The sequence below is a fragment of the Callorhinus ursinus genome, unplaced genomic scaffold (genome assembly GCF_003265705.2).
Source record: "Callorhinus ursinus isolate GAN/ISIS: 27379988/994484 unplaced genomic scaffold, GSC_fseal_2.0 scaffold9, whole genome shotgun sequence".
NCBI lineage: Eukaryota > Metazoa > Chordata > Mammalia > Carnivora > Otariidae > Callorhinus > Callorhinus ursinus.
In genome coordinates this window covers 61,101,046-61,128,740 of record NW_027397071.1, presented here as the reverse complement: position 1 = coordinate 61,128,740, position 27,695 = coordinate 61,101,046, and the positions used below count along the sequence as shown (strand labels likewise).

At 36.1% G+C, this 27,695-nt stretch overlaps 1 protein-coding gene across 3 annotated transcripts in view; it reads left to right on the top strand.

The window, feature by feature from the left end:
• CUNH1orf185 (chromosome unknown C1orf185 homolog) overlaps positions 1 to 8,807 on the top strand; it is a 38,357-nt gene extending 29,550 nt beyond the window's left edge. For 2 of the 3 annotated variants that reach the window (XM_025871876.2, XM_073896773.1), the window contains exons 4-6: positions 3,205 to 3,294; positions 6,516 to 6,552; positions 7,986 to 8,807. In XM_025871876.2, the coding sequence (XP_025727661.1) occupies positions 3,205 to 3,294; positions 6,516 to 6,552; positions 7,986 to 8,380 (522 nt within the window). In that variant the 3' untranslated portion in view covers positions 8,381 to 8,807. The remainder of the gene's footprint in view (positions 1 to 3,204; positions 3,295 to 6,515; positions 6,553 to 7,985) is intronic. The other variant, XM_025871878.2, reaches the window with a different exon arrangement.
• The last annotated feature ends 18,888 nt before the right edge of the window (positions 8,808 to 27,695 follow it).

Below are 27,695 nucleotides of genomic sequence, written 5' to 3'. Positions count from 1 at the left end.
GGAGGAAAGAGAACAAAGGACATTCATTCTATGTTCAAAGGCTTGCAGCTATGAAAGTAAGTAACATATTCAGTAAAATTGTTACAGTGTTTGGGGCCTAGGGTTCATAGAGGGAAGTGGTGGGGAAAGATCCTGAAGATGAGGTTGTGAGAAACCTCGTTTACAGCCTAAGGATTTTGGATTTTACTCCATAGGCTTTACAGATCCACTGGAGGCATTATGGGATTAGGGTCAAGAGCATAGACTGTGGAGCCCGTTGATGCAAGTTAGAATCCTGGCTCTACCACTACTCGCTGTATAATCTTAGGCAAATTACTTAACTTCTGTGTGTCTTTTTCCTCATCTGCAAAATGAGGATGATTTTATTGCCATAGAACTGTTATGGGAAGTAAATGAATTAGTATGTAAAAAACACTCAGAATCGTGCCTGGCCACATAGTGAGCACCATACAAGTTTACCATTATGATTACTTGGGGGTTCTAAGCAGGTGGGTTTAATGATCAAATCAATTCTAAAGATTAATAGTTCTTTGAAATGAAGGGTTGTTTGAAATTGAGATTGCATTGCGGAGAAAAATGTTTCTATGTATGCATTTAGTATTAATTGAATTTACTGAGTATCCAACACATGCTAGGCATTTTGCTAGGTACTGTAGTATAATGATGTCTTCATACCTAATGATAGATACAGACAGATAATTACAAAAATGTCATGAGTACTATCATGGAAGAAGTACATATATAGTAGTACTGTTTAACTGTTTATTGTTCATTCAGCAAATACCTAATAAAGGCTTATATGCCAGGCACTGTTCTAGGCAACTGGAAATTTGGTAGTGAACAAGGAAGACAAGAGTCCCTATTCCCATGAGATTTATAGTCTAATGGGAGAGATAAATAATACACAAGTAAATATAAAATATTAGCCAGAATTCTTGATAGTGATAGGAACCTAATTCAGAAAAAAAGATAGTATGAAAACATGGTATGAAAAGAATAAGGTAGTGCCGACTTCAGCCACAGTCAGTTTCAGTACAAAAGGATTCTTTTTCATATTGCCCCTCTTTTTTTCATCTCAATTTCTGCCTGTGTAGTAGCTTCTTCCTCACCTCCCAGAGACAGGCAGGAGGATGAAAATTATAACAAAAGATATGGCTTAATATTTAGAACTACAGCTTCATTTCTAAAAAAGCGTTTATTGTGAAATACAGCATACAAACAGAAGAGTACCCACAAACAATTTAAAGACTAATAAGTATAATTATTTATACCCACCACCCAGAATAAGAAATAGAATATTACCAGTACCTTTGAGATGTCCTGAGTCTTCATTTATCTCTTACAGTCTGTACCCCCACCCTTCACTGAAGGACCCATTATTCTGTAATTGCAGTTAACCATTTCTTTGCTTTTCTTTATGGTTTTACCACAAATACTATAGGGTCTTGAACAATGTATTATTAAATTTTACATGTTTTTAGACTCCATGTCTAATATACTCTTACCTTTTTGTGCAACATTATGTTTCTGAGATTCATCCAGGTTGGTGCATATACCCATAGTTCATTATAGACTTTTTTATAGTATTCCAATGTATGAACAGATCAAATTTTATGTTTTGCAAATAATCCTAAAATTAAAAGACCTCAAATAGCCAAGGCAATCTTGATAAAGAAGAACAAAAATGGAGGTATCACAATCCCAAATATCAAGATATTCTACAAAGCTGTAGTAATCAAAACAATATGGTACTGGCACAAAAGCAGACATGTAGATCAACGGAACAGAAGAGAAAACCCAGAATGGATCCACAACTATATGGTCCACTAATTTTTGACAAAGCAGGAAAGAATATACAACGGAAAGAAGATAGTCCCTTCAACAAATGGTGTTGGGAAAACTGGACAGCAACACACAAAAGAATGAAACTGGACCACTTTCTTACACCATACACAAAAATAAATTCAAAATGGTTGAAAGACCTAAATGTGAGACAGGAAACCATCAAAATCCTAAAGGAGATCACAGGCAGCAACCTCTTTCACGTTGGCCATAGCAACTTCTTACTAGACATGTCTTTGGAGGCAAGGGAAACCAAAGCAAAAATGAACTATTGGGACTTCATCAAGATTAAAATCTTCAGTGTCATATCTAAAACCTTTCTCTAATCTAAGGTGTAAAGATTTATGTCTATATTTTCTTCTAAGAGTTTTAATAGTTTTAGCTCTTACATTTAAATGTTTAATCTATTTTGAGTTAGATTTTGATATGGTGTGAGGTATGGGCCCAACTTCATTCATTTGCATGTACATATCTGGTTGTCTCAACACCGTTTGTTGAGACCTTTCCGCAATGATTGTCTTGGAACACTTGTCAAAAATCAATTGACTATGAATGTGAACTTTTATTTCTGGAATGTCAGTTCTATTCCATTGATCTATATATCTATCCTTATATCAGTACCACATCTTCTTAACTATTGTAGCTTTGAAGTAAGTTTTAATTTCAGGAAATTCTCCAACTTTTTTTTCATGATTGTTTTTGCTATTAAGTTTTACATTTTATATTTCTATCTTTGCTCCACCTTTAGTTAATTTTTTTAATAAGGTATGAGGTGTAAGTCAAAATTCATTTTGGGGACTCCTGATGTCTAATTGTTCCAACACTATTGAAAAGGCTATCCTTTTTACATTGAATTGCTTTTGCAACTTTTGTCAAAAATCTGTTGGAAAAATATGTGTGGGTCTATTTCTGGATCCTCTGTCTGTACTGCTGACCTGTGTGTCTATTTCTACCAATACCACACTCTAGCTACATAGTAGGTCATAAAATTGAGCACTATGTTTCCTCCAATTTCATTTCTTTGTCAATTTTTTTAGCTTTTATTGTTTTTTTGCCTGTTCATGTAAGTTTTAAGATAAATTAATCTCTAGCTACAAAAAGTCTTTTTGAGATTGTGATGGGAATTACATTTAGTTTATAGATAAGATTGGAGTGAATTGCCATCTTTACTACAATTGATATTTATATTGATCTGTGTTCTGTGACCTTTATAAATAAATTTACTTATTACTTTTAGCAGTTTTTTTTTGTGGACTCCATAGGGTTTTCTTCAACACAATCATATCATCTTTGAAAAACATCAATTTTACTTACTTTCTAATCTTTATGCTTTTATTTTTTCATCTTGTTTTACTGGGTAAGGCCTCATGTATAATGATGAATAGAAGTGTCGAGAACAGTTATCCTTTTTATATCCCTGATCTCAGAGAGAATACATTCAACTCTTCACCAGTAAGTAGAAGGTTAACTATGGAATTTTTGTAGATGCATATTGTCAGGTCAAGGAAATTCATTTCTATTCTTAGTCTAATGAGAGTTTGTTGTTACTGTTTTTTTAGTCATGAAGTTTGCTGAATTTTGCCAAATGGTTTTTCTGCATCTTTTGACATTGTTCACATGGATTTTCTCTTTTGTTAGTGTGAATTACATTGAATTTCAAATGTTAAACGAACCCTGTATTCCTGGAATAAACCCCATTGGATTTGACTTACTGATATATTTTAAGTCACTTTTGCATCTATGTTCATGAGGGACATTATTCTATAATTTTCTTATCTTATAATGTCTTTGTTAGATTTTTTAAAGAATTTATTTATTTATTTATTTTAAAGAATTTATTTATTTATTTGAGAGAGAGAGAACAGGAGCAGGGGGAAGAACAGAGGGAGAAGCAGACTCCCTGCTGAGCAGGGAGCCTGATGCTGGGCTCAATCCCAGGACCCTGGGACCATGACCTGAGCTAAAGGCAAACGCTTAACAGACTGAGCCACCCAGACGCCTCTCTTTTTTGTTAGATTTTAAAATCACAGTTATTTTTGTCACAAAATAACTATGAAATGTTTCCTGCTCCTCTACTTTTTGAAAAATGTTTGTGTGTAATTGGCAATACTGCTTTCTCGAAGGTTTTCCTAGAATTTAGCAATGAGTTCATCTAGGTCTAGAGTTTTCTTCCAGAGAAAGTTTTTGACTATAAATATAGGACCTTTAATAGATATGGGGCTATTTAAATGTTTTATTTTGTATGTTTTAGAAATTTATGTTTTTCAATGAATTTGTCCATTTAATCTAAGTTGTTAAGTTTATTGGCATAAAGTTTTTAATAGTATCCACTTATTATCCTTCTAATATCTGTAGAATCTTTAGTGATGGCCCTCATTTCATTCCTGATTATATCCTAAATCAGTCTTGCTAGAAATATTCAATTTTATTATTCTTAGACTTTTTTCTTTTATAATATAAACATCTAATATTTAAATTTTCCTCTAAGCATTGCTTTTGCTGCATCCCACAAATTTTTATGTTTTGTTTTCATCATTTTTCAGTTTAAAATATTTTAAAATGTCCTTTTGTCCTCATCCATGATATTGATATTTTTGAAGAATACAGTTACTTTATAGATCATAGACTCATTTTGACTTTCCTTGTGATCAGATTCATTTTATCACATCTGAAGACATACAATGTTCATCTGCTTTTCACTAATGATTTTAGTTGATCACACATGATGTCTATTCTTCACCCATTGTATTATTCCTGTTTTTACCCTAGCAATTAAATAATCTGTGTGATGACACTTTGAACCAAGTAACCATGAAAATATCTTTCTTCATCAAACTCTACTTACCAGCTATATAATTTATTCTTGCCTGAACTAATCTTTACAGAACTGTAGCAAAATAATGTTTTTCTAATTCTACTACTTCCATCTTCCATTTGGCTTTCTACTATAAGAAAAAAGCTCTCTGTCTTTATTTGTGTAGACTCATGGGTTTCTGTGTTATTCAGCAGTTAATAATCCATTACTATACTTATTTTGATGCTCAAATTTTCCCAAATTTAACCAGTAGGAACCCCTTCAAGGATGTTTCCCTGTCCTTTTTTATATGTCCCTGTCATTTTTTTGAGCCCTTACTTCTGAAATTATAGCATCATTTTTAATAGTTGGAAGAATATTGATTGTATTACTATCTATGTATCATAGTACATTTAAGTATTTCTTTTAGAATTTTAAGTTGCAGACTTTAAAAATGCTTAACAATGTTGTAAAGAACATTCTGGTAACTGAATATTTACATAAACCCAAAATTATTAACTTGGCATAATACATTTCTAGAAGTAGATTTGTTATATGGCCCTCCGGAAAAAGTCTACCTATTTATAAGTAGCAATATGTAAGAATGTTCATTTTGCTAATCCCTTAAATTTGGGTGGAATTTCAGTCTAGGGCCTTATTCCCTGGTCCCCAGACCAGCAATATCATCATTACCTGGGTGCATCTGTTAGAAATGCACAATCTCAGACCCCACTCCAGACCTACTGGGTTATAATCTGCATTTGAACAAATTCCCCAGGTAAAATATAGGCACATAAAAGTCTGAGGGGCAGCATTCTAATATAATTTCTATAGGCGTCACAAATTGAATTGGTCCTAAGTCCAGGCAAGGTAAGTCAGGAGCCTATACTAGCATTTATATTATAAAAGGTAAAAGTGACAAATAAGTAAAGTTGATTGTGAAAAAAGTACTTATGTGTTATCCTATATACATATAAGACATATATGAAATATATATATTATATACATAATATATATACACACACACACATGCACACACACATACATACCCTATATATATGTATGTCTTAAGCAAACTATTTGGGGGGATAGGACAATGCAGATCAGCATGGAGTACTAACACTGTTCTCCTAAAACAAAAGAAGACAATGTTATTTTCTTTCCAACCTCATCTTTGCCCACTCCATCCAAAACACCCTATGCAGTAGCCCACTGTTTATCTAGTGGTCTAAGGAAAACCTGAATCAGAACCACTTGCAGAGTGTGTTACAATGGATATTCCCAAACCCCTCCCAGAGAATCTCTTTTAGTAGGGTCTGATATTACCAAGTATAAGCATTTTAATAAGCACATCAGGTGATTCTGATGCCCTGGAGTTTGAAAACTACTACACCACGACACTTCCCAGAACACATATGGAATATATTGTTTGAGCAACTGTTTTATTTGCTTCAAAAGAATAGCACATTTTTATAAAAGTCTTCAGCCAGAATTCACTTTTTTGTTGTTGTTGGTTAATGAAATGAGTAAGTCTAGGAATTCTAACTATTTTTTTAGGCCTCTCTAGTTCTAACCAAGTGACTCTGAGTTAGTGAGGAGGGGGAGAAATAATCCTGATGAACTCTATTTCACCCTTTCATTCCCTATCCTGAGACTGCCTTCTTGAACCAATTCACATTCTTTCCAGATGATACCTAAACACTTTTCTTTTCTGTCAGTATATTTTGGTGAAATAAACTCATCGTGGGAAAAAAATTCCATCAAAAACTTATTATGTAGTTAAAATATATATTTCTTATATAAATATACGTTAAATATATTAAACAAATTACATAGAAACCATTCAGTTTATTAAATACAAATAACTTTTTTTATGTAGGAGGAGCAAAGAAAAAAGGAAACAGCACATATAAAAGGTAATTTTTCTCAACAATTTATTAGAAGAAATCATGATCAACTTAAAGCAATTTGCATCTTAAAGAACCAAGAGGCCTACCTAAATGCTATCTAAATATTGTTTTAATATGATGGAAATTCAAGGGAAACATTAATGTGTTAGTATGTGCGTGGGCATATATTTCTTAAAAAACAAAACTTGCAATGTCGCATCTTAAGGTAAAATGTGAAATTTACATTTTTGTTCCTTATTTATACCCAAAAGTATCACAGTCAGGGGCACCTTGGTAGTTCAGTGGGTCGAGCATCCAATTCTTGATTTCAGCTCATGTCATGATCTCAGGGTTGTGAGATCAAGCCTGGCGTAGGGCTCCACGCTGGGCATGTAGCGTGTTTAAATTCTCTCTTTCTCCCTCCACTCATCCCCTCCCTCTCTCTCTCCCCATCTCTTAAAAATAAAACAAAAACAAAAACAGAGGAAGTATCATAGTCAATGCCATATGGTAATCCTAGAGGGTCAAAAGACATGGGTATTTTATAATCCTTTAGATATTGCATGTGATGTCTTAGTACCTCAAAACATTACCCTCCTACATAATATAAGAAATGTTGGATATATAAAATGTAATAAGGTATTTAAAACAGCTTTAAAAATAATATTGTACATTAATTTCAAAAGTCAATATGTAAAATATTATAAAAGGTACTTAGGATACTATATAGTGTGATGTTTTCTAAAACTTAACATTTTTAAATATCAACTGTGCAGCATAAATAATGTAATAATGGGAGAAGCATGAATCTTAGAGTACTAGAAGTCTAGGTGAAGTCTGTTGTGTATCTGATTTGTGGTGAGTCATCCATCTCTAAATCTCAGTCTTCTCCTTTATGAAGTGGTTCTAATAATAACTTCCTTGAAAAATTATTGACAGGATAAATGAGATATGGAAATATATCAAACTGCTTTGCATATTGTAAGACACTCTAGGAATATTTGTTACTTTAATTGGTGTAAAGCCAACCCATAGGCCCTTCCCACTGTGGACCAAACATTTTGTAATCTGCCTGCTTACAGAGGCATGTATTTTTTAATTTATTTTTTAAAAATCAGGCAATACTTATCTATAAATATTTAAGAAACTGTGTTTTCTGATATTAAGGGACATTCCAGAACTGAGCCTTCTAGCCTATTTAAAATCTTCTCCTATTAAAGCAGATTGATTTTATTTAGAATAGCCTTTTCTATTCTTCATTATTGTGAAATTGTTAATCCCCAGTTACATATTTAACATTGCACAGATGATGATAGCAACTCAGAATTTTCACTATTGCATCCTCCTGTCCATTTTAACCCTAAAAAGATTCTGAATTTGAAAAAGAAATATTGTCCTTATAAGTAAGATTTGGCTAATGAATATGTAATATTCATAGTAAATCTAATTTTCTTTTACAGTAATAAAAGATCACTCTAAAGATGAATTCTGCCTTGCAACAAAAAAGGTCATTTGTGACCCCTCAGAGACTAGCTCGGCAACACATCCCAGCAGTGTTACCTTAAGCTTATCAACACTACCATCTGATTCTTATTACAGCCAAAGTATAGAAGCAGCTGATGACTGGTTTTCTGATGATACTCTAGCAAAAAAGAACTCTCCAGTTCCTTTTCTCAGGGAACCTCTAATGGAAAAAGTATTTTCATACCTGTCAACAATTTCATTAGAAGATTGTACTGAAAATGTACTGAATATGACACTTTATGATGATCAGAAAGATGACAGCATTAAGGAAATATTTTCACGAAGAAATACAGAGGTTGAAATACAAAACCTTCAACATAATATTGAATGACTTTTTTTCTTTTGAAACATTGTATATACTGAAGTCATGGAAAGTTAAAAAGGAATTACCAGCTTCTGAGGTTCTTAACATGTCCATACTAATATTAGTTGTTCGTTACCATAGAGTGGTCCTACTTCCCTTGCCAATTCTTATTTCTAGAAACAAAATTACAGGAAGCAGTAGAGTGACATCATGAACATTAAGCTCAACTCCTTGTATCTCATCAAAGGACATAATAAATAATATGAATGTATTTCAGCATACAAGAGAAATACTTTAAGAAATCTTCAGCACAAATAGACTTTTGAATAAAACACTCACAGCATTTCCTTATACTTCTGACATTTTCAATTTTATTTCAATATGGGTAGGGCTGGGCAGAATATTTCCATCAGCTTTTCTGAATTTTAAATACATAAATTTCCTATCATTCAAATTTTATTTTGTCATGATTTTGGTAAACAATATAATTTTGCTCTTCTAGGGGAGCCTGGAACACTGAAGAATCCAGAAAATAATTTTCTTTGCCCTTTCCTATGTCTGCTTCTCAAAATGGTTTCCCGATCCTTACTCCACTATGATGGCAATGTCGGCAGCTATGTTCTTAAGCAGCTGATTCAAGCTGGATGAATCAGAGTTCCTCTCTAATCTGAGAAATCCTTTTTTTTTTTTTACATATTTTTATCATTTTATTAGGAATAATTCCAAATGGGTTATGAAGAAAATTTACTGAGTTTGATGAGTTTTCCAAAACCTCTTAATGAAGATAATCTGAGAGACCCTTGGTCAGATTTCTATGTTTGGTCCTGAGGAATTTCTGAAATCCACCATGAAATTAAATTTTTTTCCCTTTCTCCTAAATACTCTACATGTAATCAGTCTCTCCTTTTCTTTCTTTCTTTCTTTCTTTCTTTCTTGGAAAATGATTAAATATAATATTAAGTTTTGTGCTTAGGTTACTCATGCCAGCACTTGTGCTTATCTTCCCAAGAGATAAATCATACCTACTACAATAAATGAAAAAAAAATTGTCTCAGTTAAGATAGTAGCATTACCCATGTCTACTGATTCTGTCCCATGGGAAATATTAAAAAAGATTAGGACACCGCTCTCTTCTGAACCACCTCATTGTTTTACTAGTTACTGGTTGTGAGAACATCTCTCTAATATCCACTCCTACATCTAAATAAGCTATTTGAACTCAGGGTCTGTAAGGAACAGCATATATGGAAATTGTTCTCTGTGTCTTGGTGTCCCAGAGTCCCTCTTCCTATCCCAGAAAAGTCATCTCTAATTTGGTAAGATCTTAAAACTTTCCTAGGAATTTGGGATTGAAGATAAGAGAGTCTAGCTTTGAACTGATTAGTCTCTGGAATAGAGGAAACAAACTTGGGAGCTATGGGCTGCCATGTCCCACCTTGTGGTTTGGGAAGGAAAAATAGCAGTGAAGCACTTGCAAAGTAAAAAGCAGAGAAGAGAAATCAGGAGAATGTGATTCCTGCTTTCTAATAGTCTTCCATTTCCTTGTTCCAGCCCTTCATGAAGCCTGCCCTTGGCTTGGTATGGCACTCTTGTATCCTAATAATAAATTCCCCTGTCTGATTAAGCTAGCAAAATTTGATATTTATTAGTGTCCTGTTTTTAACTGTTGTTCTGGGCTTTGGTAAGGTACCCTTGTAATTTTATAATAAATTATCCTTTCTGCTGTTACTACGACCAAAGCATCCTAACCAAATTTTTGTCATTACAAATGAGAAATAAAGAGATCTATGCATATAAAGTAATTGTTATATTGTCATAGAATAGATTGATTTATTTCTCAAAACCTAACACACTTACTTGTTATTAAAATGTTATTCTATATCATAGCTATATAATTGTTCTCTTTGAAAAGACTAATGAGCAGTACACATGAAATTAAACCAGTCTAAAATAATCTTATTTTCAAGAACTGTGAAGGATCTGAGATTTCACCATGTATGCCCTCTGACAAGTTAGCCTTCAATAGTTTTGTGTCTCTTGGGTCAGTGACAAAGGACAGTTTATTATTCATAGCAGTAGCAAGGGTAGCTTTTGAAAGAGGCTGACATCCATGGAATGGATCATCTTGTCCACTTAATTATTAACATTTCTTCTGATATTGCTCTTTGGGGAACATTTACTTAAGACTCACTTATATTCATATTCTATGCCCATTCAGAGAAACTTACCTACATATATCATTCCTAGACTCCTTGTCACTAATTTTCCAATTGTATTCCTTACAAGTCCCCAGCCATTCTGCCAAACCATTACCCACTGCCAGTGAATCGGTAAAACTCTATACCTCGGCACATTTATCCTTCCAGGCTATACAGCTAGGTCACTGCTCGAAGTTATGCTTACTGAAATTTTCACCACTGCCTATCAAGGCCATACATGAGCAGGGCTCTGGTACTCCATCTGTGAACTTTGAGATGATGCTGACATATCATGTAGAACTGTCTGAAAATCAGGCTCGAGTATTTTTTTTCTCAGTCAAATGATGGTAAGTAACTCTACTTGATGCCATAGGTTATGTGGTGAGAGAGAGAAGACCATGTAGCTGGAGTAAGAGCCATGGGTATTTAACCATTTTCTTATGCAGTTTCTTTGTGCTTTTAAGAATCTGCTCAAATGCAATTTTATATATCCTTAATGCCATTTGTAATTGAGTGCAGATCTGCATGCCTAACTTTATGTCTTAGCAAATCAGACAACACCAGTTCATGGTGAACAGTTGAACTCAAAGGTAAGTTGGTGGCCATGGTCACATGTTAAGTCCCTACTAGTCTAATAGTAAGCCAGAGGATGTTTCCAAAAGACTAATTATTGGCAGGTGATAACATAGCTTTATTTAGAATCCTGTAGACTCTTGTTAACCTGGAGTTGCCTGCTAAAGTCTCTATAGAGTATATCTATTTGCTACAAGCACTTCACATAGCATGGATCTGCTATGTGGCAGAACAACTAACTTAGCAGCCTGGATCTGTTGCAGAGCTTTCTATTCTTCCAGGCCATATTCAGAACTGGAGCCTCTTTCAGGTTACTTAGTAAGTGGGTCCAAGTCGCACATCCAAATGAAGTATATGTTACCTTCAATATCCAAAGGAGCCCACTATGCATTGTGCCTCTTTCTTAGTGGTTGGAGGTATCCGATGCAGCAACTAGTCTTTCACTTTAGAAGGGATATCTGGACATGCTCCAGACCACTGGATGCTTAGTAATTTTACTGAAGCAACAGGCCCTTGAATTTTGTAGAATTTATTTCCACCCTCTGGCATGCATATATCTTACCAAATTATCTAGGGTAGTTACTGATGCTTGTTCACCATGTCCAGTAAGCATGATATCACAAATGTGGCGTGGTGTCCACCCTCTGGCATGCATATATCTTGCCAAATTATCTAGGGTAGTTACTGATGCTTGTTCACCATGTCCGGTAAGCATGATATCACAAATGTGCTGTGGTGTCCATTTGTATGGAATGAAGATTAAGGCCCATATATACTAGATTATGACAGAGAGCTAGAGAGATAATCTAGCCCTGCAGTAGAACAGTGAAGGTGTTAGTGCTGACCCTTAGAGATGAAATAAAACTGCATCTTGTGGTCCATGCTAACAGGAATAAAGAAAAAAAGTATTTAATGGAGGAATAGGTGAATAGCATATACAAGATGCTATTGTGAGTAGGTGAATAGCATATACAAGATACTATTGGTGATGCATATACAAGATGCTTCATTGGTGGAGCAAATCATTTGCTCCACCAATGAAGCAACACCAGGAACAGTAGCTATAATTAGAGGGACTACCTGATTAAGTAGTTTGGAACAATCCATTTTCATTTTCTAAGATTTATCTGTCTTCTGCACAGGCCAAATAGGCAACTTGAAAAGAGATATGACAAGAATCACCACTCCTGAATCTTTCAAGTGACATTAGTCTCTAATCTCTCTATGTGTATTGCTTTTGGTTTATTATTTTGGGAGGGGGAAGCAGTTCTAGTGGCTTCCACTTGGTTTTTGCTACCGTACTAGCCCTCATCCTATGGGTTAGGGAACCAATGTGGAGATTTTGCCATTTGCTAAGTATGCCTATTCCAATTATGCTTTCTAGGACTGGAGGAAATAACCACGGGTTTGGTTTGGAACCCACTGGGCTCACTGAGTTGGACCAATCTAAAACTACATTAATGACCTCACCTCCATAGGCCCCTGTTTTGACTAGGGGACCACTGTGACATTTCAGATCTCCAGGAATTAGTGTCAGTCACAGCCAGTATCTGGTAATCTATTTTTTTAAATCTGGATATTTCCCTTAGCCCAATGCACTCTCACACTGGCAAATGGCTGCAAATATTTGGGGGAAAGTGTAGGAGGAAGATTTACTATGTAATAAAATTTGCAATGTAAATTTTTAGCAAAGCAGCTGGGCCCTTCCTCAAAGGCCATCTTTTATCTAAAAGGCTCTGAGCCTGAGAACTAGCTCAAATCTGGGAACTGGTTGAGGAACCACATCTCTATATAGTGATGATTCAACTTAGAGCTATTTATCAGTCTTAGAGCTTTTTCTCTTACTTGAATCAAGTAAGCTTTTATAGGTTAAATCTGTCTCCACTGTGGTAGACAATAACTGAAGTATCTGCTTGGCTCTTTCAGCTCTCCAGCTGTTGTTTTGCCCCTGGATACCTTGGATTTTCACCTATGCATGTAGTAGTTCAAGAGTGAGCCATGGCAGAAGAACTGAAGAGAAATTTTTCCAAAGAAGACATACAAATAGCCAACAGGTGCTCAAAGTCACTAATCATCAGGGAAATGCAAATCAAAGCCACAAGATGTCACAGATGTCACTTCACACCTGTTAGAATGGCTAAAATAAAAAACAAGGATGTGGAGAAAAGGGAATCCTTGGTGGGAATGTAAATTATTACTGCCATCATGGAAAATAGTATGGAGGTTCCCCAAAGATTAAAAGAACTACCATGGGCGCCTGGGTGGCTCAGTTGGTTAAGCGACTGCCTTCAGCTCAGGTCATGATCCCGGAGTCCTGGGATCGAGTCCCACATCGGGCTCCCTGCTCAGTAAGGGAGCCTGCTTCTCCCTCTGACCCTTCCCCCTCTCATGTACTCTCTCTCTCTCATTCTCTCTCTCTCAAATAAATAAATACATCTTTAAAAAAATAAATAAATAAATAAAAGAACTACCATATTGTCCAGCAGTTCTACTTCTGGATATATATCTGAAAGAAACAAAATCAGTATCTTTTTTTAAATTTAATTTTATGTTATGTTAATCACCATATATTACATCATTAGTGTTTGATGTAGTGTTCCATGATTCATTTTTTGCGTATAACACCCAGTGCTCCATTCAACGTACCCTCTTTAATACCCATCACCAGGCTAACCCATCCCCCCACCCCCTCCCCTCTAGAACCCTCAGTTTGTTTCTCAGAGTCCATGGTCTCTCATGGTTCATCTCCCTCTCTGATCCCCCCTCTTCATTTTTCCCTTCCTACTATCTTCTTTTTTTTTTAACATATAATGTATTATTTGTTTCAGAGGTACGAGTCTGTGATTCATCAGTCTTACATAATTCACAGCACTAACCATAGCACATATCCTCCCCAATATCTATCACCCAGCCACCCCATCCCTCCCACCCCACCACTCCAGCAACCCTCAGTTTGTTTCCTGAGATTAAGAATTCCTCATATCAGTGAGATCATATGATACATGTCTTTCTCTGATTGACTTATTTGGCTTAGCATAATACCCTCTAGTTCCATCCATGTCACTGCAAATGTCAAGATTTCATTTTTTTGATGACTACATAATATTCCATTGTATATATATGCCACATCTTCTTTATCCATTCATCTGTCGATGGACATCTTGGCTCTTTCCATAGTTTGGCTATTGTGGACATTGCTGCTATAAACATTGGGGTGAACATACCTCTTCGGATCACTACCTTTGTATCTTTGGGGTAAATGCCCAGTAGTGCAATTGCTGGGTCATATGGTAGCTCTATTTTCAACTTTTTGAGGAACCTCCATACTGGTTTCCAGAGTGGCTGCACCAGCTTGCATTCCCACCAATGGTGTAGGGGGTTCCCCTTTCTCTGCATCATCGCCAACATCTTTCGTTTCCTGACTTGTTAATTTTAGCCATTCTGACTGGTGTGAGGTGGTATCTCATTGAGGTTTTGATTTGGATTTCCCTGATGCCGAGCGATGTTGAGCACTTTTTCATGTGTCTGTTGGCCATTTGGATGTCTTCTTTGGAAAAATGTCTGTTCATGTCTTCTGTCCACTTCTTGATTAGATTATTTGTTCTTTAGGTGTTGAGTTTGATAAGTTCTTTATAGATTTTGGATGCTAGCCCTTTATCTGGTATGTCATTTGCAAATATCTTCTCCCATTCTGTTGGTTGCCTTGTGGTTTTATTGACTGTTTCCTTTGCTGTGCAAAAGCTTTTTATCTTGATGAAGTCCCAATAGTTCATTTTTGCCCTTGCTTCCCTTGCCTTTGGTGATGTTTCTAGGAAGAAGTTGCTGTGGCTGAGATTGAAGAGGTTGCTGCCTGTGTTCTCCTCAAGGATTTTGATGGATTCCTGCCTCACATTTAGGTCTTTCATCCATTTTGAGTCTATTTTTGTGTGTGGTGTAAGGAAATTGTCCAGTTTCATTCTTCTGCATGTGGCTGTCCAATTTTCCCAACACCATTTGTTGAAAAGACTGTCTTTTTTCCAATGGACATTCTTTCCTGCTTTGTCAAAGATGAGTTGACCATAGAGTTGAGGGTCCATTTTTGGGCTCTCGATTCTGTTCCCTTGATCTGTGTGTCTGTTTTTGTGCCAGTACCATACTGTCTTGATGATGGCAGCTTTGTAATAAAGCTTGAAGTCTGGAATTGTGATGCCACCAGCTTTGGTTTTCTTTTTCAACATTCCTCTGGCTATTCGGGGTCTTTTCTGGTTCCACACAAATTTTAGGATTATTTGTTCCATTTCTTTGAAAAAAGTGGATGGTATTTTGATAGGGATTGCATTAAATGTGTAGATTGCTCTAGGTAGCATAGACATCTTCACAATATTTTTTCTTCCAATCCATGAGCATGGAACATATTTCCATTCCTTTGTGTCTTCCTCAATTTCTTTCATGAGTGTTTTATAGTTTTCTGAGTACAGATTCTTTGCCTCTTTGGTTAGATTTATTCCTAAGTATCTTACGGTTTTGGGTGCAATTGTAAATGGGATTGACTCCTTAATTTCTCTTTCTTCTGTCTTGTTGTTGGTATATATAAATGCAACTGATTTCTGTGCATTGATTTTATATCCTGCCACTTTATTGAATTCCTATATGAGTTCTAGGAGTTTTGGGGTGGAGTCTTTTGTGTTTTCCACATAAAGTATCATATCATCTGCAAAGAGTGAGAGTTTGACTTCTTCTTTGCTGATTTAGATGCCTTTGATTTCTTTTGGTTGTCTGATTGCTGTGGCTAGGACTTCTAGTACTATGTTGAATAGCAGTAGTGATAGTGGACATCCCTGCCATGTTCCTGACCTTAGGGGGAAAGCTCTCAGTTTTTCCCCATTGAGAATGATACTTGCTGTGGGTTTTTCATAGATGGCTTTTATGATATTGAGATATATACCCTCTGTCCCTACACTGTGAAGAGTTTTAATCAAGAAAGGATGCTGTACTTTGCAAATGTTTTTTCTGCATCTACTGAGAGGATCATGTGGTTCTTGTTCTTTCTTTTATTAATGTATTGTATCACACTGATTGATTTGTGGTTATTGAACCAACCTTGCAGCCCAGGAATGAATCCCACTTGGTCGTGGTGAGTAATCCTTTTAATGTACTGTTGGATCTTATTGGCTAGTATTTTGGTGAGAATTTTTGCATCCATATTCATCAGGGATATTGGTTTGTAATTCTCCTTTTTGATGGGGTCTTTGTCTGATTTTGGTATCAAGGTAATGCTGGCCTCATAAGATGAGTTTGGAAGTTTTCCTTCCATTTCTATTTTTTGGAACAGTTTCAGAAGAATAGGTATTAATTCTTCTTTAAATGACAAAATCAGTATCTTGAAGAAGTTTCTGTACCCCTGTGTTCCTTGCAGCATTATTTACAATAGTCAAAATTTGGAAACAACCTAAATATTCATCAATGAATGAATGGCTAAAGAAAATAACACACACACACACACACACACACACACACACACACACTGGAATGTTGGAAGGCATTATGCTAAGTGAGATAAGCCAAACAGAGAAAGACAAATACTATGTGCTATCACTTACATGTGAAATCTAAAAAAAAATTGCATTTATAGAAACAGAGAGTAAAATCACCATTACCAGGAGGTGGAGTTGGAGAAAATGGGGAGATATTAGTCAACAGTCAAGTTTTCAAGCATAAAATGAGTAAGTCCTGAGGATCTGATGTACAGCATAGTGACTATAGTTAACAGTACTGTATTGTATACTTGGAATTTGCTGAGAGTAGATCTTAAACTTTCTCACCAAACACACTCAAAAAAAGGTAACTATGGAAGGTGATCAAGTGTTAATTAACTTAATTGTGGTAAATGTTTTACAATGTGTGTGTATATCATCATGTTGTACATGTTAAATATATACAATTTTATTTTTCAGTTTTACCTCTATAAAGTTGGAAATAAAAGCATCTGTCAAAGCTGATGCATTAAATTGTGTCTTCAAGAAATGGTCAGATGCTCTTGAAGATTATGATAATACCTTCAGCAGCAGCCCAGAGATTAAAAAAAACAAAACAAAACTGGAAAGCAGTAAAACTTGTGTTCTTTGGGGAAAATATCTGCTTTGCTTGCTTTTGTATTTTAAAATCCACAGAAGTACCATGAAAAATATAAAAAGTCAGATGTGAGTTCCCAGAATAAACAAATACTGATATTAATAAAAAAAAATCAGCATTATCCTGATACCAAAACTGGATAAAGTCACTAAAAAAAAAAAAAAAAAAAAAAAAAAAAGAGCTACAGGCCAATATCTCTGATGAACATAGATGCAAAAATCCTCAACAAAATATTAGCAAATCAAATCCAACAATACATTAAAACAACCATTCATTATGACCAAGTGCGATTTATTCCTGGGATACAGGGATCGTTCAATATTCACAAATCAATTAACATAATACATCATATCAACAAAAGAAAGGATAAAAACAATAGATCATTTCAATATATGCAGAAAAAAACATTTGACAAAGTACAATATCCCTTCATGTTAAAAACCCTCAACAAAGTAGAAGGAATATACCTCAGTGTAATAAAGGCCATATGTGAAAAACCCACAGCTAACATCATCCTCATGGGTAAAAACAAACAAAAAACTGAGAACTTGTCCTCTAAGATCAGGAACAAGACAAGGATGTCCACTCTCACTGCATTCATTCAACACAGTACTGGAAGTCCTAGCCAAAACAATCAGACAACAAAAAGAAATAAAAGGCATCCAAATTAGTAAGAAAGAAGTAAAACTCTCACATTTGCAGATGACATGATACTATATATAAAAAAACCTGGGGCGCCTGGGTGGCTCAGATGGTTAAGCGTCTGCCTTCGGCTCAGGTCATGATCCCAGTGTCCTGGGATCGAGTCCCGCATCGGGCTCCCTGCTCCTTGAGGGCCTGCTTCTCTCTCTCTCTCTCTCTCTCTCTCTCTCCCTCTGTCTCTCATGAATGAATAAATAAAATCTTAAAAAAAAAAAACCTAAAGACTCCAGCAAAAAAAAAAAATACTAGAACTAATAAACGGATCTTCAGTAAAGTCACAGAGTACAAAATCAAATATACAGAAATCTGTTGCATTTCTATACACTAATAATGAAATAGCAGAAAGAGAAACTAAGAAACCAATCCCATTTACAATTGCACCAAAAATAGTAAAGTTTTGGGAATCAACTTAACCAAGGAGGTGAAAGACCTGTACTCTGAAAACCATAAAACACTAATGAAAGAAATTGAAGATGACAAGAAAATGGAAAGATATTCCATGCTCATGGATTGGAAAAAAGAAATATTGTTAAAATGTCCATACTACCCAAAGCAATCTACAGATTTAATGCAATCCGTTTCAAAATACCAACAGCATTTTTCACAGAACTAGAACAAATGGTCCTAAAATTGTATGAAACCATAGAAGACCCCAAATACCCAGTGCAAGCTTGAAAAAGAAAAAACTGAAAGCATCACCATCCCAGATATGAAGATATACTACAAAGCTTGGGTAATCAAAACAGTATAGTATTGGCACAAAAATAGACACATGGATCAATAGAACAGAATAGAAAGCCCAGAAAGAAACCCATGATTATAGGGTCAGTTAATCTTTGACAAAGCAGGAAAGGATATCCAGTGGGAAGAAGACAGTCTCTTCAACAAATGGTGTTGGGAAAACTAGACAGCTATATGCAAAAGAATGAAACTGGACCACTTTCTTATACCATACACCAAAATAATCTCAAAATGGATTAAAGACCTAAATGTGAATCCTGAAATCATAAAAATCCTAGAAGAGAGGACAGACAGTAATTTCTCTGACATTGGCTGTAGCTACATCTTTCTAGATATGTCCCCCCGGGCAAGGGAAATAAAAGCAAAAATAAACTATTGGACTACATCAAAATAAAAAACTTCTGCACAGCAAAATAAACCACCAATAAAACTAAAGATAACCTACTGAATGGGAGAAGATATTTGCAAATGACATAGCTGATAAGTTGTTAATACCTAGAATATATAAAGAACTGATACAACTCAACACCCAAAAAACAAATAGTCCAATTCAAAATGGGCAGAAGGGGGCGCCTGGGTGGCTCAGTCAGTTGGGCATCTGCCTTCGGCTTGGGTCATGATCCTGGAGTCCTGGGATCGAGTCCCGCATTGGGCTCCTTGCTTGGTGGGGAGTCTGCTTCTCCCTCTCCCTCTGCCGCTTCCCCCTGCTTGTGCTGTCTTTCTCTCTCTCTCTCTCTCTCTCTCTCTCTCTCAAATAAATAAATAAATAAATAAATAAATAAATAAATAAATAAATAAAATCTTAAAAAAAAAAGGGCAGAAGATATGAACAGACCTCTCTCCAAAGGAGACATCCAAAAGGCCAACAGACACATGAAAAGATGCTCAACACCACTGATCATCAGGGAAATACAAATCAAAACCACAATGTGGTATCACCTCACACCTGTTAGAATGGCTAAAATAAAAAACACAAGAAGTAACAGGTGTTGGCAAGAATGTGGAGAAAAAGGAACCCTCTTGCACTGTTGGTGGGAATGCAAACTGGTGCAGCCACTTTGGAAGATAGTATGGAGGTTCCTCAAGAAATTATAAATAGAGCTATCCTTTGATCCAGTAATCACCCTACTGGGTATTTACCCCAAAATAATCCAAAAACATGCATTCAGAAGGATACATTCACCCCCTCTGTTTATTGGGGTACATATACATATATGTAGACACACACACACAATGGAATATTATTCAGTCACAAAAATAATTAAATCTTGCCATTTGCAACACCATGCATGGATCTAGAGAGCGTAATGCTAAGCAAAATAAGCCAATCATGGAAAGACAAATACCATATGATTTCACTCATATGTAGAATTTAACAAAATGCAAACAAAGGAGGAAGAAAAGATAAACCAAAAAACATACTCAACTATAGAGAACAAACAGATGGTTACCACTGGGGAGGTGAGTGGGGGCATGGGTGAAATAGGTGAAGGGGATTAAGAGTGCACTTATCTTGATAAGCACTGAGTAATATATGGAACTGTCGAGTCACTATATTGTAATTAATTGTACTGGAATTAAAAAAAAAATCACCAAACTGAATTTCCCTTCCCACCTCTGTAGTGTGGAAACTTCTTTCAAGAAGTAAGTTGGGGAAATCAACTTATTTCTCAAATCTTTTTTCTTATAAAACCAGAATGATACTTTATAAATGCAAATCTAATATTATCTCACCTCACTTAAAACCCCTCAATTGCTTCCACCTAACTCAAATCCCTTTCTTAAACTCTACATTCTAGTCATCCTAAGGATTTCTGAAATTCACCAGGCTGTTTCATCCACCTATGTCTATTTTATTCTGCACTCCTTTATCTTTAAAAGATAGTTCTCTGTGGTCAAAGGGTACAAACTTCTAGTTATAAGAATAATAAGTTCTGGGGATGAAATGTACAGCATGGTGATTGTAGTTAATAATACTCATAATATTACATATTTAGAAGTTGCTAAGAGAGTAGATCTTAAATGTCATTACAGAAAAGAAATGGTAATATGGGACATGATAGAAGTATTACCTAACACTATGGTGGTAATCATTTTACAATATATATGTATCAAATTAGCATGTTGTACACCTTAAACTTACACAATGTTATGTGTCAATTATATCTCAGCAAACTGGAAAAGAAGACAGTTCTCTATGTCCTTTATGAAATCTATAACCACTTTCTGATTCAGGCACATTTTCTTCTTCCTCTGTACTTACACTTTAGTACTAAATTCAATAGATATTATTGTTAACTCTATGGTTATGTGTTCATCACACGGCATTAAAGTTATTCGTGTATCTATCCCCCAACCACTAGATTATGAACCCCTTGTATACAAATAGGGTTTGTCTCTTCTTAATGTTTCTATCCCCAGGATTAACCACAATACATAGCACATAGTAGATGTATAAAAACCATTTGAGAATTCAGGATTATTCCTGTTAGTTCTGCCTCCAAAAATATCCCTCAGATTTATTCTCTTATATCTCATCTGTTGCTACTCTAATCTTAGTCATCATTTTATCTTACCACGTGTCATAATTATCTCCCTGCTTTTTTTCTCTTGCCCTTGAACAATTCATTCTCTATACAACATCCAGAGTAATATTTTGAAATATAAATCAGATTACTGTAATCCCCTTCTCAAAAACTTCCAATGTCCTGCTGTGCTAAAATACATTCCAAACTCCTTAACATACCCTATACAGCTTTATGTGAGGCAACTGCTTCCTGCCTCATTGACTTGGTTGTGAAACACTTCCTTGTTCAATACATTCCATCCACACTGGCCATTCCATTTCTCCAATGTGCCACACTTATTTCTGCCTTAGGCCTTTGTACTTGTTCTGTCTGCTTGTAAAGATCTGCTTCTAGAGTTTATATGTCTGGCTCTTAAATATTATTCTGATTTCATCTCAAATATCACTTCTTAGAGGAGCCTTATCTGACCTTCATGCAGACTAGGGCTGCGGAAGAAAAGAAAAAAACCCTGTGATGTGGTATTGGGTTGGAATTAGAAGTATTAGTATGTATGTATATGCATTGTGTGTTTGTGCGTGTATTTATTTATTTACACTGATACTTGTAATACTATTATTAGCATTAGTATCTTTATACTATATGTGTTCATACTATATTTCCTAATACTGATATCTCATCCCATGTATCAACACAGTTAATGCCCAGACTTGGTTTCTAAAAACTATTCTCCACTAAAAGAAACAATATTCCTTGAAGAAATGATTAATTAGGGGCGCCCGGGTGGCTCAGTCGTTAAGCATCTGCCTTCGGCTCGGGTCATGGTCCCGGGGTCCTGGGATCGAGCCCCACATCAGGCTCCCTGCTCAGAGGGAAGCCTGCTTCTCCCTCTTCAACTCTCCCTGCTTGTGTTCCCTCTCTCGCTGTGTCTCTGTCAAATAAATAAATAAAAAATCTTTAAAAAAATGATTAATTATAGGACTGGGGAAAGGAAAGTATGAAGTAAACCGGAAACATTTTCTTGCACCTAAAGTAAGAAAGTACTCATAAATTGATGGGACTATGTCAGAAGAATACCTAAACTAGCTTAAAGAGGCTCCCACTTGTTAAATTAGGAAAAATTTGAGGACAAAATGAGTAATAATAAATTGTAACATATTGAGTAAAAAAGGATCCATGAATCCATCCTGGTAACTTTTTAAAAAAATTAAAGTGGTAAGGACAGAAAGCCAACTGATAAATGTAGAAAGAATGATAGAATTAGGAAATCACTATTTGCAATCTCCTTAGTAATGATGTATGTAAGAAGTCAATGTGTACTAAAACACTAAGTTTAAGATAGTTGAGAACATGATATTCACATTCTCAAAGTATCTGTACATACTCACAGATTATGTACAAAAAGAGAAGAAACTACTTTTCCAGTGAAAACTAAAAGTGATCAAAGTGATCAAATTTGTTTTTATATTTTTTAAATCTAAATACAATTAATTAACATATAATGTATTTATTGATTTCTGAGGTAGAGGTTAGTGATTTATCAGTCTTATAAAATACCCAGTGCTCATTACCTCACGTGCCCCCCTTAATGTCTATCACTCAGTTACCCCATCCCCCCACCTCCTTCCCCCTCCAGCAACCCTCATTTTGTTTCCTATGATTTAGAGTCTCTTATGGTTTGTCTCCCTCTCTGATTTCATCTTGTTTTATTTTTTCTCTCTTCCCCTATGATCCTCTGTTTTGTTTCTCAAATTCCACATATCAGTGAGATCATATAATAGTCTTTCTCTGATTGAAATAGTCTTATTTCGCTTAGCACAATACCCTCTAGTTCCACCCACATCATTGTGAATGATAAGATTTCATTTTTTTGATGGCTCAGTAGGATTCCATTGTGTGTGTGTGTGTGTGTGTGTGTGTATGTGTATATATATATATATATATATGTATATGTATATATATATATTTATATTTATATATTTATACCACTTCTTCTTTATCCATTCATCTGTTGATGGACATCTGGGCTCTTTCCATAGTTTGGCTATTGTGGATATTGCTGCTATAAACATTGGGGTGCACATGCCTCTTCGGATCACTACATTTGTATCTTTGGGGTAAATACACAGTAGTGCAATTGCCAGGTCATAGAGTAGCTCCATTTTTAACTTTTTGGGGAACCTGCATACTGTTTTCCAGAATGGTTGCAGCAGCTTGCATTCCCAGCAACAATGTTAAGAGGGTTCCCCTTTCTATGCATACTCGCCAACATCTGTCTTTTCCTTATTTGTTAATTTTAGCCATTCTGACTGGTGTGAGGTGTTTTCTCATTGTGGTTTTGATTTGTATTTCCCTGATGTTGAGGGATGTTGAACATTTTTTCATGTGTCTGTTGGCCATTTGGATGTCTTCTTTGGAGAAATGTCTGTTCCTGTCTTCTCCCCATTTCTTTATTGGATTATTTGTTCTTTGGGTGTTGAGTTTGATAAATTTTTTATAGATTTTGGATGCTAGCCCTTTATCTGATAAGTCATTTGCAAATATCTTCTCCCATTCTGTCGGTTGTCTTTTGGTTTTGTTGACTGTTTCCTTTGCTGTGCAAAAGCTTTTTATCTTGATGAAGTCCCAATAGTTCATTTTTGCCTTTGTTTCCCTTGCCTTTGGAGACGTGTCTAGCAAGATGTTGCTGTGGCTGTGGTTACAGAGGTTGCTGCCTGTGTTCTCCTCTAGGATTTTGATGGATTCCTGTCTCACATTTAGGTCTTTCATCCATTTTGAGTCTATTGTGTATGGTGTAAGGAAATGGTCCAGTTTCATTCTTCTACATGTGGCTGTCCAGTTTTCCCAACACCATTCGTTGAAGAGACTGTCTTTTTTCCATTGGGTATTCTTTCCTGCTTTGTCAAAGATTAGTTGGCCATAGAGTTGAGGGTCCATTTCTAGGCTCTCTATTCTGTTCCCTTGATCTATGTGTCTGTTTTTGTGCCAGTACCATACTGTTTTGATGATGGCAGCTTTGTAATAGAGCTTGAAGTCTGGAATTGTGAGGCCACCAGCTTTGGTTTTCTTTTTCAACATTCCTCTGGCTATCCAGGGTCTTTTCTGGTTCCATAGAAATTTTAGGATTATTTGTTCCAGCTCTGTGGAAAAAAGTTGTTGGTATTTTGATAGGGATTGCACTGAATGTATAGACTGCTCTAGGTAGCATAGACATCTTCACAATATTTGTTTTTCCAATCCACAAGCATGGAACATTTTTCCATTTCTTTGTGTCTTTCCCAATTTCTTTCATGAGTGTTCTATGGTTTTCTGAGGACAGATCATTTGCCTCTTTGGTTAGGTTTATTCTTAGGTATGTTATGGTTTTGGGTGCAATTGTAGATGGGATCTACTCCTTAATTTCTCTTTCGTCTCATTGTTAGTGTATAGACATGCAACTGATTTCTGTGCATTGATTTTATCCTGCCATGTTGCTGAATTCTTGTATGAGTTTAGCAATTTTGGCTGGAGTCTTTGGGTTTTCCACATAGAGTATCATGTCATCTGCAAAGAGTGAGAGTTTTGTCTTCTTCTTTGCCAATTCAGATGCCTTTTATTTCTTTTTGTTTTCTGATTGCTGAGGCTAGGACTTCTAGTACTATGTTGAATAGCAGTGGTGATAGTGGACATCCCTGCCATGTTCCTGACCTTAGGGGAAAAGCTCTCAGTTTTTTCCCATTGAAAATATTTGCTGTGGGCTTTATGTATATGACTTTTATGATATTGAGGTATGTTCCCTCTATCCCTACACTGTGAAGAGTTTTAATCAAGAAAGGATGCTGTACTTTGTCAAATACTTTTTCTGCATCTATTGAGAGGATCATGTGGTTCTTGTCCTTTCTTTTATCTATGTAGTGTATCACATTGATTGATTTGCGGTTGTTGAACCAACCTTGGTGCCCAGGAGTAAATCCCACTTGGTCATGGTGAATAATCCTTTTAATGTACTCTTGGATCCTTGGCTAGTATTTTGGTGAGAATTTTGTTCATGTTCACCCATGTTCATCAGGGATATTGGTCTGTAATTCTCCTTTTTGGTGGGGTCTTTGGCTTTGGGATCAAGGTAATGCTGGCCTCATAGAAAGAGTTTGGGGGTGCCTGGATGGCTCAGTCATTAAGCATCTGCCTTCGTCTCAGGTCATGATCCCAGGGTCCTGGGATCAAGCCCTGCATCAGGCTCCCTGCTCCACGGGAAGCCTGCTTCTCCCTCTCCCACACTCCCCTGCTTGTGTTCCCTCTCTTGCTGTGTCTCTCTGTCAAATAAATAAATAAAATCTTAAAAAGAAAGAAAGAAAGAAAGAGTTTGGAAGTTTTCCTTCCATTTCGATTCAGCTCCAGAAGAATAGGTATTAATTCTTCTTTAAATGTTTGGAAGAATTCCCCCTGAGAAGCTATCTGGCCCTGGACTCTTGTTTGTTGGGAGATTTTTTTTTTTTTAATATTTTATTTATTTGACAAAGAGAGACACAGCGAGACAGGGAACACAAGCAGGGGGAGTGGAAGAGGGAGAAGTGGGCTTCCTGCCAAGCAGCCAAGACTGATGTGGGGCTCGATCCCAGGACCCTGGGACCATGACCTGAGCCGAAGGCAGATGCTTAATGACTGAGCCACCAAGGCGCCCCTGTTGGGAGATTTTTGATTACTGCTTCAATTTCCTTGCAGGCTATGGGTCTGTTCAAGTTTTCTATTTCTTCCTGTTTCAGTTTTGGTAGCTTATATGTTCTAGGAATGCATCCATTTCTTCCAGATTGCCTAATTTATTGACATATAGTTGCTCATAATATGTTCTTATAATTGTTTGTATTTCTTCCATGTTGGTTGTGATCTCTCCTCTTGCATTCATGATTTTATTTATTTGGGTCCTTTCTCTTTTCTTTTTGACAAGTCGGGCTAGGGATTTATCAATCTTATCAATTCTTTTTTTTTTTTTAGATTTTATTTATTTATTTATTTGACAGAGAGAGACACAGCAAGAGCGGGAACACAAGCAGGGGGAGCAGGGGAGGGAGAAGCAGGCTTCCCGCCAAACAAGGAGCCTGATTTGGGGCTCGATCCCAGGACCCTGGGACCATGACCTGAGCTGAAGGCAGACGCCTAACAACTGAGCCACCCAGGTGCCCCTCAGTCTTATTAATTCTTTCAAAGAACCAGCTCCTAGTTTTGTTGATCTGTTCTACTGTCCTTTTGGTTTCTCTTTCAATGATTTCTGCTCTGATCTTTACTATTTCTCTTCTTCTGCTGGGTTTAGGCTTTATTTGCTGTTCTTTCTCCAGCTCCTTTAGGTTTAATGTTAGGTTGTATATTTGAGACCTTTCTTGTTTCTTGAGGAAGGCTTATATTGCCATATACTTCCCTCTTAGGACCACCGTTGCTACATCCCAAAGGTTTTTTTTTTTAAGATTTTATTTATTTATTTGAGAGAGAGAGAATGAGAGATAGAAAGCACGAGAGAATGAGAGATAGAAAGCACAGGTGGCTCAGTCATTAAAGAGGGTCAGAGGGAGAAGCAGACTCCCCACTGAGCAGGAAGCCCGATGCAGGACTTGATCCCAGGACTCCAGGATCATGACCCGAGCCGAAGGCAGTCGCTTAACCAACTGAACCATCCAGGCGCCCCCATCCCAAAGGTTTTGAACAGTTGTGTTTTCATTTTCATTTGTTTCCATGAATTTTTTAAAAATTCTTCTTTAATTTCCTGGTTGACCCATTCATTCTTTAGGACGATGCTCTTTAGCCTCCATGTATTTGAATTCTTTCCAAATTTCCTCTTGTGATTGAGTTCTAGTTTCAAACCTTTGTGGTCCAAAAATATGCAGGGAATGATCCCAATCTTTTGGTATCAGTTGAGACCTGATTTGTGACCCAATATGTAATCTATTCTGGAGAATGTTCCATGTGCACTCAAGATGAATGAGTATTCTTTTGCTTTAGGATGGAATGTTCTGAATATATCTATGAAGTCCATCTGGTCCAGTATGTCATTCAAAGCCCTTGTTTCTTTGTTGATCTTCTGCTTAGATGATCTGTCCATTGCAGTGAGTGGGGTGATAACATCCCCTACTATTATTGTATCGTTTTTTTGTTTTTGTTTTTGTGTGTGTACAAATTTAGTTTTATTGTAACAAAGCAACTTGTACACTTTTAACGTTTAAAACTGAGCATCATCTTTCCTTTCCAGTGAAACAAAAAGAAAATTTAAAAAAAAACAGGAACAAAATTACAATAGAGAATGTCAATTCCAAATAAGATCCTACAGGTTCTGCTGATTCTCCCACTGAGTGGCAGGGCTCAAGTCATCATTAGGAGAGAGTTTTATTTTAAAAGTGTCATCTTAAACTGCAAGGATGTCAGTTAAACATCACAATTAAACATGCCAAAGGAGAAGCCATGTTGTCAAAATGCCCACTTAACCCACCCAAACATCTCAACCCTGCCCTTTCCTGTCCTTCTATA